This window comes from Triplophysa dalaica, chromosome 20 (genome assembly GCF_015846415.1).
Source record: "Triplophysa dalaica isolate WHDGS20190420 chromosome 20, ASM1584641v1, whole genome shotgun sequence".
Lineage (NCBI taxonomy): Eukaryota > Metazoa > Chordata > Actinopteri > Cypriniformes > Nemacheilidae > Triplophysa > Triplophysa dalaica.
This window is the reverse complement of record NC_079561.1, coordinates 13,835,292-13,851,475: the sequence shown is the minus strand read 5'-3', so window position 1 is coordinate 13,851,475 and position 16,184 is coordinate 13,835,292. Positions and strand designations below refer to the sequence as shown.

At 38.1% G+C, this 16,184-nt stretch overlaps 1 protein-coding gene across 3 annotated transcripts in view; it reads left to right on the top strand.

Annotated features, from left to right (window-relative positions):
* utrn (utrophin) overlaps nucleotides 1–15,061 on the top strand; it is a 159,163-nt gene extending 144,102 nt beyond the window's left edge. For all 3 annotated transcript variants that reach the window (XM_056734046.1, XM_056734047.1, XM_056734045.1), the window contains 6 exons: nucleotides 8,530–8,754; nucleotides 10,162–10,381; nucleotides 11,756–11,825; nucleotides 11,916–12,002; nucleotides 12,754–12,779; nucleotides 13,841–15,061. In XM_056734046.1, coding sequence (XP_056590024.1) covers nucleotides 8,530–8,754; nucleotides 10,162–10,381; nucleotides 11,756–11,825; nucleotides 11,916–12,002; nucleotides 12,754–12,779; nucleotides 13,841–13,849 — 637 coding nt within the window. In that variant the 3' untranslated portion in view covers nucleotides 13,850–15,061. The remainder of the gene's footprint in view (nucleotides 1–8,529; nucleotides 8,755–10,161; nucleotides 10,382–11,755; nucleotides 11,826–11,915; nucleotides 12,003–12,753; nucleotides 12,780–13,840) is intronic.
* Nucleotides 15,062–16,184: the final 1,123 nt, after the last annotated feature.

Below are 16,184 nucleotides of genomic sequence, written 5' to 3'. Positions count from 1 at the left end.
TGAAAAACTTCTCATGGGAGGACTGATGAGCCATTTTCAATGCATGCATGAATGAAACAATCATTTTTATTGCAGTCCTCTAAGAGAAATCAGAACATAAAAATCACTTTGTTCTACCTTAACTCAAGAACAATATTACTGAGGAGACAGGTCACCTGACCTCTAGAGTTCGTATGAGTTTTTCCTTCAATACTGTTTTGTGTCATACCTGACATTTGGAAATGCACACTGTAGACATGACATGACAAAAGACAACAGAAAACATTAGAACCCATTATAACTTTTAGTTCCGTCAAGTGAATAACCCATTAAGAACAAGCCAATAGTCGTGTCACGTTGTGCCGGTCGCATCTGGTGAAGACAAGGTGTTAGAGTTTCAATCCATAACTTTTGCCTCTCTGTCGCCATCTCTGTTTGAAACATAAAACTGTTGGTTATTTTGTAGAGCTGTGAACCTGCCTCACTATTCGATTCAATCACGATTCCATGCATATTGTCTGCCATTTTTTACATTAATAATACAAATGCTTCAACCTCTCTCTCTTACAACCTTTTTATTTGGCAGTTTTTTTTAGCAAAAGAATAATGATACACTGAATTGAATAGTTTTTTTTGTATTAATATAACACTTTCAACACACTTAAAACAACAAAATGGGATAGAACATATTTGCAACAGAATCAAAAGGTCAAATACAACTTTTTTACGAATTATCTAAATAATGTAAAAGTTTAGAATTATGCCTATTTGCTTAACAGTTGAAAAGTTAGAAACACAGATCACTTGCTAATACAAAAGTTTATGTAATGTACACCATCACTTGACAGAAAACAACAGACAAGACACAGAGCGGCAGTGGGTCTGTTCTTGTAAACGGGCTTAACATGCTCTTCTGCCGCATTCCACATTGAAAAGCTATCTTATATGCACTGAAGCTACATTATCACTTACTGACAAAGAGTCGCAGGGCGTAGAGAATATATATAATCACTTCGGAATAGAACGCAGGGTCTATTGGGATTCATACAATGGTTTGATATTTGCTAATATTTATTAACGCACACAATGTATTAACATTCATACAGTCAAACTCCAAGTGTCTATCTGCACTTATAAACTGTAAGCTTAACACTGGCTTTGAATGTTCTATTTAGCCTGTGACTGACGTAGCTCCCTTTGCTTTTATATGCTAACATTATCCTCCAATACATACAGTAGATTTAGGTCAATTCAGACTGTTGATAAATATTACTTACATCGGCAGTTTTGTCTCGTTCAGTCGTTCTCAATCCCCCTTGAGGAACAACTTTGAAGCTAATCCTGCTTGTACTGTCCCAGGTTGAAAAAGCACTCTGGCTTGAAGTGATTCGTGCAAGAAGCAGGTTTTTACTTATGGTTTCTGATGGATTTCCACTATAAATAAAATAAATCCACTCCTCCCTCTTCCTTAGTTTGGACTATGTGCAGCGACTACATTGCATGTTGTCCACGAACTTTAGCCATACCGTCACGTACACCACTGTACCTTGTGAAAACAACAATGGCGGAGCGCAGTGGGTAGAACTGTGTAGAATAAGGGGCGGTAACATTATAATAAAATATGCTTCGGACATCACAACCGGAACGAATCTGAACGGCACGATTTCTCACATGCTTGCAGGGAAAGGTACACCAAAACAAACTTACTGGGTTCTTATTTTTCACATTTTCTGGGTTGCTAGATTCACCCAGGACCCAATTATAGCACTTAAACACAGAAAAAGTGGGGTTTTCATATGAGGTCACCTTTAAGGCATTTGGTTTGTATATTGGCGCCGGCTCCTGTTCTCCCTACCGTTTATATGTACAAGCAAAAATGCCTTTACAAGCTTAATAACTTAGTTTAGCCTATTATTTAGCAGTTTTGATTGCAACAACTGAACACTACCATTAGCACCTATAAAAAAAATCACCGCACATTCTGGCAAACACAATCACTTTTCTAATGAGAGCAGTTATTGTTCAAGGCAAGTAACCGCCATTTTGACTTAAATTATGAGGAACCAGGATCATCTATCTCTATTGGTTTGGGCTGTCTACAAGATTTGATTTCTGAAAGTGTGTGTGGTTGCGTGTGATTGCATCAGAATTGCAATATTGTATCATAGATAAAGATTGTGAGTAGATGGTCAGTTTCATCAAGTATTTGTATTTTACGGCCGTGTGGGAACTGAGAGTTTCTGTTTGCAAACAGTTTGTAAAGCGCTGTTAAAATAATCAGCACTCAAATAATAACAGCACTCAAAAATCTAATTACCTCCGCTGTCTCTCTCTCTCTGTCTCTCTTGAGCTCTCTCTCTCTCACTTGTTCTTTCTTCTGCTCGCTATAAGTAGATGGAACTAATTCCATTCCTCCCGCTAACACCTTGTTTATCTGTACCTAATGCATTAACACCCACGTCAACATCATATATTTACTTGTGTGTGTGTGCTTGAGTCAGAGACAGAGAATTTAGTGTTTTCATTAAATGTTTCTGATGGATTGGTGTGTAATGCCATTATCTGTTGGGTTTAATTGAGTGCAGGAGGGAATATTTTGCACTTTAAAATAAGACTAAAACCCACTTGTTGTTTTTTATTGATGTAGTTCCTAAATTATTTCAGGGGGCTTTTGCATCATCTTTATTCAACAGCGTCACTTAAAGGAATAGTTCACCCGAAAAGAAAAATTCTATCATCATTTATGTACTTCTGTAATTTATGTATGTCATTCCAAACATGTATGTCTTACTTTGTCCTGTGGTATACAAAAGAAGATATTTTTGGAAATGTCTGGGTGGTTTTGTCTCCGTGCAAGTCAATGAGGATCAATGTTGTTTGGTTACCAACGTTCTTCAAAATATCTTCTTTTGTGTTCTGCAGACGAAAAAACTCATACAGATTTGGATTTGAAGATTTGAAATGTGACACTAAGTTAAAGTGGAGAGGGAAGATGTGATGAAGAGAGGTTTTATTCATTTAATATCATCCTCTCTTCTCTCTCCTCGTACGCATGCTCATGTTAGCATTCTCATTTCCTGTTGCTGTCAGCTCTGGGGTTTAGCTGAGCGTCTGAACTCTGTTTACACAGCAGCTTATCAATGCAGCCGATGCACAATCACACAGGCTCAAGTGGGACGTCTCCTTTACCCCTCTCTGTTCCTCTCTGTCTCAGCCCGCAGGCGATGTACAGCCGGTGGCTGATGTGAAATATCATCTGAGCACAGAGACAGAGAGCAAGCAATCGCTTTGTCTCCAATTTGTGCCTCTCTTTCTGTTGGGCTGGGGGTTCCTGTGGGAGATGTAGGCAGAAATGTGCTTTTCTGTCAGGATGGTTTCCTGCTCTGATTGAACGCTATCCGCATCCATCCATTCTTCCGCATTCAAGCGTAACTACTCATAGAGAAACTTCAGAGTTGAAAATCCTTGAAAAATTTTTCAATGACGCATATAGTCTAGTGAACCTAATTGAACCTACTGAAAACCAAACAAATATATTCCAATATGATCAGATAAATAAAGCAATATTTTCTTATGGCTCTGTCAGTAATCTTTAATTTTCAACAGACACAAAAGACAAATCTCCTCACGAAGCTCGAAACATCTTTGAAGCACCTTTCCCTGGCTTAGCCATCGCACCTCTGTGTGATAAGGCAAATCACCATGCTCCGTTTCTAACTCCGTCAGAAATGCCTTGAACTGGCGGTGATTCAAACCTTTGGCTCTGATAAAGTTAACTGTGCGCGTGATGATGCTCATTACATGCTCCATTTTCAAGGCTTTACCGCACAACGCTTCCTGGTGTATGATACAATGATAAGCTGTCAGCTCACCTGTCGCGTTTTCCTCTTGCATCTTTTCCCGTATCTTCGCCACCAGTCCGCTCCTGTGTCCACACATCGCAGGTGCTCCGTCGGTTGTCAAACCTACGAGTTTTTCCCAAGGCAGCTCCATCTCATTTACACATCTTGACACCTCTTCATACAAATCATGCCCCGTAGTTGTGCCATGCATAGGACGTAAAGCCAAAAACTCCTCTGTCACGCTTAGGCTGGAGTCCACTCTGCGGATGAAAATTGACAACTGGGCAATGTCAGAAATGTCGGTGCTCTCATCCACAGCCAAGGAATATGCAATGAAATCTTTTCCCTTTTTCACAAGCTGCTCTTTTAGATTGATGGACAACTGGTCTACTCTCTCGGCAATGGTGTTTCTGCTCAGACTCACATTTAAAAAGAGTTGCCTTTTTTCTGGGCAAACTTCGTCACAAACTTTAATCATGCAGTTTTTGATGAAATCCCCCTCCGTAAATGGCCGGGCTGATTTAGCGATCTCTTCTGCCAAAATAAAACTGGCCTTGACAGCAGCCTGGCCTTGTGATTTGGCTTTTTTGAACAGAGCCTGTCGAGATTTGAGGCCTCGTTTTAATTCCTCTGCTTTTTGTAGCCTTTGTTCCATGTCCATATTCTTGTTTTTGTCCGCGTGTTTCGTTTCATAATGTCGTCTCAGATTATACTCTTTCAGTACCGCCACACTTTCTCCACACAGAAGACACACAGGTTTTCCAGCTACCTCCGTGAACATATACTCCGACTCCCACCTTGTTTGAAACCCCCGGTTCTCAGTGTCCACCTTCCGTTTTGCCATTTTTGATGGGTATCTGAAAGTTAATTTTACTGTGATGCTGACGACTGCTGTGCCAATAAATATTGAAATGAAGCAGCCTACTGCTCGGTGCGTCACCGTTGCATTGTGGGAAATGTAGTATTGGTGCGTGTAAAAGATCTGCGGGCTGCCGGCTTGCTGCGGTCTGCGGGCCGGTTCTAATAATAAATCAAGATCATCCCAGGGGCCGTAAAAAACCTTCTCGCGGGCCGGATGTGGCCCGCGGGCCTTGACTCTGACATATGTGTCTTAGTGGATTCATCTGGACTGCTGAATGTTCAGTTACATCCAGGCAGGTTATAGGTCCCTCGTTTCTCTTTTTTTTTAAATATTTTCAAGACACACTTTTATTTAATAAACAACCTTTTCTTCCTAAACCTTCTGAAATAAAATGCATCTTTAGGTTTGATTAGTTTGCTATCAAGTAAGGTAGTTATTTGAGTTACTTTGAGTGATTTGAAAGACGACCTTGAAGGGATAGTAAGAATAGTTTAACTAAAAATGACAATTCTTTCATCATTTACTCATCCTCGGGCCAGTTTCTCTTGTCGGAAAAACACAAAAGAAGATATTAATGTAACCAAACCATGTTATAAGCATAATCGTTTATATCTCTGTGAAACACAGTGATTTACATAGAGTGTGTAATACATATTTAGCGGTCAATAAGTCATCATTCATTTAAATATTAATCAATTAATTTAAATTGAATTTAAATGCTTATTTAGTTTCTTAAATGCTCATGACTTTTTATTAAATGTATCATTTTTAGATATATGTTGTTGGTGTCAAAAAGTAACTAGAACATCATTATCAACACAAAACCACTGAGACATTTCTCAAAATATCTTCTTTTGTTTCCCACAGAAGAAAACCTCATAAACGGGTTTGGAACAACACAAAATAGATCAAATACTGTAACATAGCGTAAACCTATGTGCACCGTCTCTGTTTAGGGACTGTTTATGTGGTAACAGTTGAATTGAAGTCAATGAAAACTAAAGATCAAGGGCCGGATTCACAAACTGTTCTTAAGACAAAGTATAAGATTGTTCTTATGATAAATTATAGGAAGTTCGTTAAAACCGTTAAAAAGTACATCTTAAATTTTATCTTAATCTTAAATTAAGAATAAAATGAAATGCTTTGTCAATAATTACACTTGCTTGCTCGTGCGGAAACTGTATATGTTTATATATACCATAAACTTTATGTGTAACAAGCATCTTGCATTCTTGTATAGCCTGTATTAGCATATGATGTGTTAAACACCATTTACCATCACATTGTAGGTAATAAGTTAAAAAATAAAACATATTATAATAATTATTACTTTGTGTGTTACTACACCATAATATTTGTGACCCTTTTCGTTTAGATTTCGAATTGTATCAATATATAATATTCTTAATGGCATGTAAACGTCAACATTATGATTCTGGCTCAATACAATACACGTCGCTTGTGAAACAACCATATGCATGAATTAAACATAATACCTTTTGAGATTTAAGACGAACGTGATGATCACAATTTTAAGATATTTACTTTTTTTTCGAGAATTTGGTAAGAACATTTTTAAGAACTCTCTTTAGAAGTTTCTATTGGGAATGCATAAGATTACTAACTGTTTCCTAAAGTCGAATTTAAGAGAAAATATGTCTGTAAGAAGACTTTTCTCAAGAATGTTTTGTGAATCCGGCCCCAGCTTCTTAATATAGGTTCACAAACTTACCAGCACAGCACAATTTTGCTTTAAAGGAGATTTGAGTTGTCAAGATCAGCTGCACTCTTGAATAAAAGGGTAAGACAGGCCGAGTGAATAATGGGCAGATAAAACAAAACAGCGAGTCATTTTGGCTCCTGTCACACGCTCTCTAAGACTTTACGTCTAGTTAATGGACCTGCTGGGAGCTCCATCGCCTTTGGCAAGTTTAGAATTAGTCTATTGACTCAAATTAGTCTTTTTATTGTTTAGTTTTTGCTCTGTTTTGCTTTTGTGTGAAATGAGAAGAAAAAGGAAAGTGTAGAAGAAAAGAACTGAATCGGAAGCTTTATCGAGCGAAGGAAGAAAATGGAAAGAGTGTCATAACAAAAGGGAGGATCATGGGTCAAAGACACAACCGTTTGATAGCAAGTTGTTTTCATATTTTAATGTTGCATATGAAATATGGCCTCTTTATTATCACAGTTTGTCAAAAACACACTTCATTAAAGAAACGATTCAAGACTTGTTTTAGTTTGTTGTGGATGTGTACAGGCAGCTCAGCGGGCGTCCTTCACAGCACAAGCACATGATAATTACTGAACTAATAAGCCGTTGCCTGATTTTCCACCTCGGAGGAGCTTCTGGGTCTCAAAGTAACACTGATGCTACACTGGAGAACAAACGTGAAACTCTTTTCTTCATTAATGCCATATGCTAGCTGTGTTTTCTTGAAGCAAGGTCACAGACATACACACGATTGATATCATGAAAACATTTCACCTCAACATCAAAAGAAAATGATGTTAAAAATAAAATCGAGTTTTATAAGAACATGTGACTTTGGACCACAAAAGGTAGCACGGGAACATTTTTAATAATAGCCAAAAATCATTAGTTTATACGTAAAGTTCATGTTCCAATAAGATATTTTGAAAATTTCCTACCTTAAATATATAAAACCTGAGAGTAATATGCTATGCTAGGAACTTTATTTGGACAACCTTAAAGGCGATTTTCTTTATATTTAGATTTTTTTGCACCCTCAGATTCAAATTTGCCCCTTAAAGGGATAGTTCACCCAAAAAAGAAAATTCGATCAATATTTTCTCACCCTCAGGTTATCTCAAACAGAGAAAGATATTTGGAAGAATGTCAGAGATTTTCGCACCTCCAGGAAACGGAAAATGACTAAAATTCCTGTAAATAGTATCTTTCTCTGTGTTCATCAGAACAAAGTCATTTATACAGTTATGAAGTAACATGAGGGTGAGTAATGGGCATACGGGTGCTTTGTGAACGAGGCCCCATGTTTTCATATGACCAGATGTCACTTCACTTATATTCTTAACTCATTTGTTTCTAAAGCAATGACATTCCTACTTTAAATCTTGCTTGTAGACTTTTTGGTGCCACTGTATCGTCTTATTCAAAACTTCCTCTATTCTCCTGCCGACTCCCAAGTGCTGCAATTTCCTTTAGGAAATGCAATCGAGTTTTATTTTGTTGTGTACCGGCCATGCTGCAGACTGTCTCCTGTGTTTCTTCAGCATCTGCTGGTGTTGGCAGGTTGTTAGGATCCTCTCTGATGCAGTGCCTGTGTAATCTGTCTGATTAGTCATTGTGTGTTTGCTTCAGACTCCAGAGAGACCATGTGAACACACACCTGAGTCTCATTGTCCACACATCTGTTCAGACATCGCACTACGGCTCCTGCATCCAAAACCTCCACTCCAATTTTCACAGTCCGCCTAACTTTCGCCTGTCTGCTGTTTAAATCTCGCCGTTCCCGGCGTTGACACCCCGCTGCTGAGCAAAAGAACATCTTAATTATTCCTCTCGCTCTGTGTTCGTGTTTACATGCTGTGACAGCACATGTCAGCTCTCTCTCTCTCTCTCTCTCTCTCTCTCTCTCTCTCTCTCTCTATCGCTCTATCGCTCTCTCTCTAGCTGTCATTTTCTGCAAGTGATGTTTACTAAGGCAAGAATCATTGTTACTCTTGCAAACACATCAGTCACCTAGATATCAAAGTCTTTTGGGTGGGCTTTTATGATGTGGAACAATATGGGTGACGAACAACAATCCACCGCACACCTAAAAAGAATGTCACTGTTGACTTTTCTTGTCTTTGATTCCATAGGGACGAGGAACACGCTCTCATCCTACAGTACTGTCAGACTTTAGGAGGGGAGGGGTCATCCCACAGTCACCCCCAAAGCCCCGCCCACATCCACAGGAGCCCTGCCCCTAATGTCCACAGCCCCTCCTACATGCTCCAGAGCCCCGCCCAGATTCTGCAAGCAGTGGAACGGGAGGAGCGAGGAGAACTGGAGCGAATCATAGCGCGACTGGAGGAAGAGCAACGGTAGGAATATTTCCAGTTCATGGACTTGTCTCTCTCTGTCACATTGAAAAGTTTTGTTAACATTTTAAATGAATAATTACAAGGATAAGCAATTGAAAAAGTAACCAAGATGTCCTTCCGAAATCTCGTATGTCCAAATTCGCTGTTTTTCAGGAAATGAAAAAAAAGCTGTTTATTTGAAGCTATTTAATACTGTGGTGTCAAGCACATTTAATACTTTTATTAGTTGGATATTTGCAAAACCCATTGACAAACATAAAGGGGGACTGATAATAATGATTTATTGCAACAACAAAAAAATGATGAAAAATGGAGATACAAGGTTTTAGAAGGACAGCAGTGATACTGTATACACTGTCAAAAAATTGGTATAAAAGCTAAAATCTTAAATCAAGCTCAAACTGGCTTTACAAGTCACTTGAATTTAAACTATTAAACTTTCTTAAAAAATTTAGTTGCATTTCGTATAACTTATAAAATAAAATTGTAAAATGTAAATGAATTTAATGAGTTAAAGTAGTAGAAAACATGTGTTAACCTAGATTATTACGCAGCGCTCAGGAATACTTTATTCTGATTGGCCAATCGCTACATTCCAAGGTTTGATTTTGCCAGATCAACTGGCCAAAATATATAGCACATGTTAACCCAGATGCTGCAAATCATTTTTACATGCAAAGATTAATATTACTCAATAAATAAATATAAACATATTGTTTAAAACAATGTTTAAATGATTAAACCAAATTGTCTGTTTCTGGTATGTAAACATCGCGTCTTAGATTAAAACCTAAAGTAAATTTTCCTCACAGAAGGTCTGCATTCATTAAAAATTAGCTAAGAAAATACGTTAAATCAATATTTCATGTTCAATGACAGACAGCCGAATGTTATCGCAAGAATAAACCCAGACAGTGTGATACGAGTATTACTTAAGACAAAAGGAGACAACATGAAAAGTTTGGTTCTCAGAATACCAGTCTGAGTCAATTTAACACAGTTCAACAGAATAGAAATCCAATTATTTCTTAAGTCCGCCCGAAACACAATAAAGCGAGAAAAGCTGCCATTTAAAAGAAGACCGTTAAAGTGACTTTGACTCTCCTTGTAATTACTTACTTCTGTTTGCAGTTATTCCAGTGAAAGGACTTCCCGATAACAGAAGCCTAAAGCTGGTTATTCGTTTGTGTAGTTGCGTGTTTGGCATCTTTATTCTGTTGCTTTCTAACAACCGGCCGTATATCTGGCTGCAGGTTTCAGTGGGTTCACTTTCCTTCATTGGTTCTCCAACCCAGAACATAAAAGAACTGGACCAGCATCCAGCAGTTATAAATCAAACTCACAATAAACAAAGAGCTCAAATCTGCCACGGCGTTAAACATTCCCACTTTATCTGTGTCTGGCTAGGACCCTTCAGAAGGAGTATGAACAGTTGCGTCAGCAGCATGGTCAGTCCGCTCCAGCGGTCGCAGCTGTTAGCGGGGCACCAGAGGAAGCTGACCTGTTAGCCGAAGCTAAACTCCTGCGACAGCACAAGGGACGACTGGAGGCCCGCATGCAGATACTAGAGGATCACAACAGTCAGCTGGAGTCTCAACTCTACCGACTACGCCAACTACTGCATCAGGTGACAACATACCCAAATGGTTTTGCAATAAGGCATCTTCCGGTATCGAAGTTTGGAATCACGGTAATCGGTGCGGCTTTTATATGCCGTATATCACGCTAGCGGATTGTGTCTTTATTATTGTTTTCAATGATGTTCTAGTTACTTTTTGACACCAACAACATATATCTAAAAATGATACATTTAATAAAAAGTCATGAGCATTTAAGAAACTAAATAAGCATTTAAATTCAATTTAAATTAATTGATTAATATTTAAATGAATGATGACTTATTGACCGCTAAATATGTATTACACACTCTATGTAAATCACTGTGTTTCACAGAAATATAAACGATTATGCTAATAAAATGTTACCCAGAATTATTCACTGTATTTTTACCGGTCTTTTATCACGATAAACCTTATTATTGAATGCCGGCAGAGATCTATTCACAATATATTATAGGTGCGGACAATGGATATGATATAATCGTATAACTATATTGTGTTAATACTACAGTACACATGCGATAATCCCGTAAATTATTCAGTGCACGTATCTGGTTTACAATTCAACATAGCAGATGACGGTTTTCAACCCCTTTGACATATAACCTTATAAATTACAATGGTTACAAAATTTTAAATGAACTAAATTACGTTTATTGGAATGATAGCGGTATTTATTTTTTAGAAATAATTTCTATAGATACCATGATAATATTGTTACCGTGAATTCTCTTGATCACAATTATCACATAGTGACCATATAAAACAGCTCAAATTGATATTGTTCTCTTGTTAGTGCTTTTTGTAGAAGGCCAGCACTATTTTTCTTTATATTCGCATGCATAATGACCTCCCATTGGCCTGCCGTCTGATGCCGACACCAACATGCACCAGTCTAGGGTCGCATTCAGTGTTTACCACACTGCATAAACCACTATTGTTTTAGTTCTTAACATAGCTTTGAATATTTAACAGGCCAGGCCAGCAGGCCCAGCAGCCGCCAACAGCGTCGTGAATCAAACAGTCATTCAGTCCTGATTTAGTGTAACAGTCATTTATTGCGTTTCTTGAGGGGTTGATTTACTGCACCGAGTCTCAGTTTGGCCAGATGGTCGTGTCAAAGACTATTAGCTAAATAAACACAATTTAACTCCATATGCAAAAAGGCAAACAGGACTGTCATTTCAAACTGACATTTGTGGTCGCACTTGGTTTTAGCAGAAGTAGCAATAATATCACCTCTCACACATGATTAATAAGACACTGTCTGTGTGGCTTTCCATCTAGATGAAAATACTGATATAAGGTGTGATATTTAATCCTGGAGTTTCTGGCAGTCACTTATGATTAGATTTTTAATAACGCTTTTTCTCCTTTTCTAGCCTGAGTTAAATGGCACCTCCTCCTCGAGTTCTCTTCATCAGGATTCAGCCGGACAAGCCGATCTCACAGGTAAACACACGCTCACGCCACAGGGAACTCATTGACTTCTGTGTTTCTTAATCTTTTGAGTGTATTCTGTGCGTGTGTGTGTATTCTCAGATGAATTTCTGGATGAGTGTGCTAACAGTAGCTCTGATCTGGCTGAGGTTATGGAACAAATTAACCAAAGTTTTCCTGCATGTTCTCGTAAGTCTAACGCTCTGACTTTCCCTCTCGCAATCCAACTCTCGAATGCCGGCTCATACTCTGCTCTTCTGGGTTCTCCTTTCCAATTTCCATACTGTTCTATACATAAGAGCTCAACAAACTAGATCAAGCTTAATGATCCCGGGAATGTTTAAGCTAAAAAATACTATTTGATTTCATTGAAAAAAGAGAACAGAGCATTAGCCGAAAAAGCATGTACGGATGCATACTTTCACAGAGAAATATTGTGTTATTACCAAAACTGTTCATACATTTCTGTTAATGTAAAAGTACATGCGACTTAAGACCCTGAAAGTTTTATAGTATTTTTATTACTCAGAAGTCCCTGATTGGTTTTTTGTTATTGCTGGACTTCATTTTGAAAAAAGTCGGATTTCATTATTAGGTGGACTCTGTGGGTGAAACATTGATCTCGGCTCATTGTCATGTTGTTCTCTATTGGGCAAATGTGTGTTGTGAAGTTTGTTTTGTGTGAAGATAAGGGGCCATTTCCATGTTCTTTGTTTGACGGAAACATTTGAATGAAGAACATAGGGTCGGCAGATTCATGTTTGGAGTCACTTTACTATTGTTAGACGCTGTCTCCCCCATTAAGTTCTCCATACTATCCCATGAATCTTAGGGTAGATGCTGTAAATGAAATGTTGTGAAGAGTGTGTTGTCAAGACTGTCACAGACATGGTCCTAATTGAATCTCTTTCTTTTTCTTTCCTTCTTTTGGAATGTGTAGCATCAAGTGTGTCTTCAAGACCCAAGGTAAGCTTTCAATTTCAACCCATCACTCCGGTTATACAAATATATATTCACCCGTATTTTAAATAAACATGATGAATACAAAGTGAAAAGAGAACCTGAAGTTCTGAAACACCATAAATTGTTTCCCACTATCCATTTCACTCATCTGCCCAAATGAGCGCAAACGAGTCTCTGATCACACGGGACATTTTGCTCTGCACCACTAGTTTGCGGGATTCATTTTATATTTATTAAATCATGTTCACGTTAACAATAACAATTTAGTTGCTGTTTGTTTCTAGTCATCTACAACTGTAATCACATGTGTACAACATTTTGGATCCTTTTTGAAACCCAAGGGATAACATGTGCAACATGTGGTGATATGTGAGGAACATGTGATCACATGTGGAGACCTATCACTACATGTCACACCTGTCATCCAATGGGTTTTTATCCCAAGGGTCTCACATGGGATTCACACAAAAAGGGTCCAAAAACACACATTTCACACGTGATTTTTGCACATTTGAATTTTGTTTGTCTTTTCTGTAACTGCATTACTAACCTGTTCATTTAATTAGAATGTTATGAGTGCATTCTGACCTAATATTTTTCTCTGTTGACATAATACTGATCATTTACTGGTAAATGGTGCAACTTCTCATAGCAGAAATTTATACTTACATTTTTTTTAAGTTTGTTTTTTCTCAAATGATCTTTTAGCTGTAATTTACTGGCTTGTGTGAAGAGTGCTTATGACACAGTCCCTCCTAATCCATCCTGCCGTCATCAAGCGATATCAAGTAGCAGATTTTAGGAAAGGAGCAAGCCTTTTGATTTTTTCGATTTGTTTCCATATAAAATACATCAACACGAGAAAATAAAAATGGATACGTTTATCCATTTCTTGTGTGTTTAAGACTCCTGAATCAAGCAGTTAAAAACATTGATTCTTATTGCAGTGATTCTCTTTATTATTTGATTGACAATTCCATCTCAGTACGATGTGAAGTCAGTCAGTGTTATGACTCAAACACTTGTTTAATATGTATGTCTGAATGATCGATGTTTGTGTGCAGGTGATGTGAAGGCCGTCAACAGAAAATTCGGAGCGCAGAAATCTTGAAGAGCACGCTCAAAACTTAACAGAATTCCCATTCCAGAGATGCAGATTTCCAGACGGACCCAAAGACTCTGGAAATGGACCACATAATTCATTGAAATGACTATTACTACTGCGTCTGTCTGTACTATGCAATTGTACATTTGATCAACGTGTAGATTATACGTGAGGTGTATTTACCCATCGTTGTATTACTTCAGTGATTATTTAGGGTTATGGGGGCCATTTACCGTGTATCCTGTACGCTTTTGTTTTCGTGATCACCGCGAAACAACCTGCTACATACTGTAACTCACAAGCAGTTTACTTCATTTTCTTTTTCAAATTAGCACGCTATCTTTCCGCAGACGTTAGGGGTTATTCGTTAAGTCCGAAAACTTCATAAATATCAGTGGATATGAAGACAAATCATTTTTGGTAATGCTATACTGTTAGCGCATGTTGTTCCGTTAAAGAGCTTCTTTGACAGTGTTTGCAGTGAACGGTCTCCCTTTAAAGTATCGTTTTCACATTGTTTTCGTCTCTGACATCGGCACGTTTGAACGGTCACTGCATTTCTAGAACGCACGCACAGATGTTTTACAACACAAACGTTCAAATGCGTCAACAAACACCCTTTTGTGCCTATAAAGCATCCATTCCAGGAGACGAGCGGGCGATAGATGCTGTAATCCTCGATGGATCGCGCAGAAAGATTATATTATAAAGATATGGATTTTCAAGATGTTTGGCCCAAGATTTATCTTTGTGTAGTATAGTTTTATAAATAAATGTTCTAAAATTAGAAGAAAGCCATGATTGCCTTGCTACCTCAAACATCATCGATCATTCAGTAGTTCATTCGTCTGTGCATTGGCGTGACCGTCGATTGATTCCCATTTCCAAAACTAAAACAGACACGATTCCATCTGTTGTTCCACAAAGGTTATGCAAGTAAGCTTGTCCTCTGTTGTCCCCATGGCCTTTTCACTTTTCTACATGGTGAATTTGCAGCATTCTCCCTTCAATGAAGCATTACAACAACACTGTAACATCTGCAAAGCAGTTGATTCTGACCTAGTGAAGTCTTACCGTCACCGTTGCTGTGCTGTTCAGACCCGAGATGGATCGTTTAGACCGACTACACTACATGTAATGAGGTTTCATGTTTTATCTAAAATAAAGTTTTTATAATGCATCTTTTCTTGTCTATTTTTCTAATATCACATTTAACTGCTGTAGAAAGGATGTTGCAAAGAAGAAATTCTTCAAAGATTGTTTTTTAACTAATAATGAAAATACTATTATCATTAAAGCATGTTAAAAATGTATATGGAACACAAAATATTGACATTTTGACACAATTTGAACAACACGATCATTTTGCAACACATTCTCATTTCACCATATTACAAAATGCAAAAAATCAAAAACAACTTTCTTAAACAAGTTTCCATTTGGCTGATATGAAGACAAATCATGCAGGGTAATGCTTAACTGTTGCATGTCTATGATGCCCCCGGCGGTGTTCCGTTGAAGTTCAAGCTTGTCTTCTTTAAAATCTGATTTGACATTGTACACAACGTCGTAACTTTTCAACTCAAGATTATAGTCTTCAAATGTATACTTAATGGGTGTTTATTTTTGAGATTCATTATTTGATAGAAACATCAGCGTTGAACATCTATAAATAAACCTTCATCCATCACAGCACCGGATCTGCATCTTCATTTCGTTAATGTTTCCATAAACTGTGTTTTTTCTCCATCTGTCTATATTCCTGAATTGAATGCAGGAATGACTGAGGATGTGTTTACTGTTAGCCTGTGAATCAAGAGAGAGAGAGAGAAATGAGGCAGAACTAAAAAAGAAATAAAGGAAGAAAACTAATTAGTAGCAAAACCTGTTTCCTCCGTACGCTCGAGAAGTTCCTGGAAGAATCGGAGACGTTAGTGCTTACTCGCTGCTCTTCAGTAAATCACAGCCGTCCCTCCGCAGAGGGCTTTATGTTATCATTAGTTGTTGGTGGCAGGAGGCAGATTCATCTTGGTCATTTCGGGCGATGTCAGTGCGCGGCAGTCTGACCTCAGAAGCGCTGCCCATCTATTAGTCTGGCTGCTTTACAAACTCATTTTTCTTCTGACATAACCAACTTTTACAGCCCGGAGTTCCATACGATGAAAATAGAGGGTTGATGGAAACCGGGTTTGATTGTCCGAATTTGATGTGTTTGTTTGGTGAATGTTGCCTCTCAAGCAATGTCCATAATAGCATCTGTCTCAATGATAAATGTTGTTGTGAACTGCTCTGAGTCAGAGACC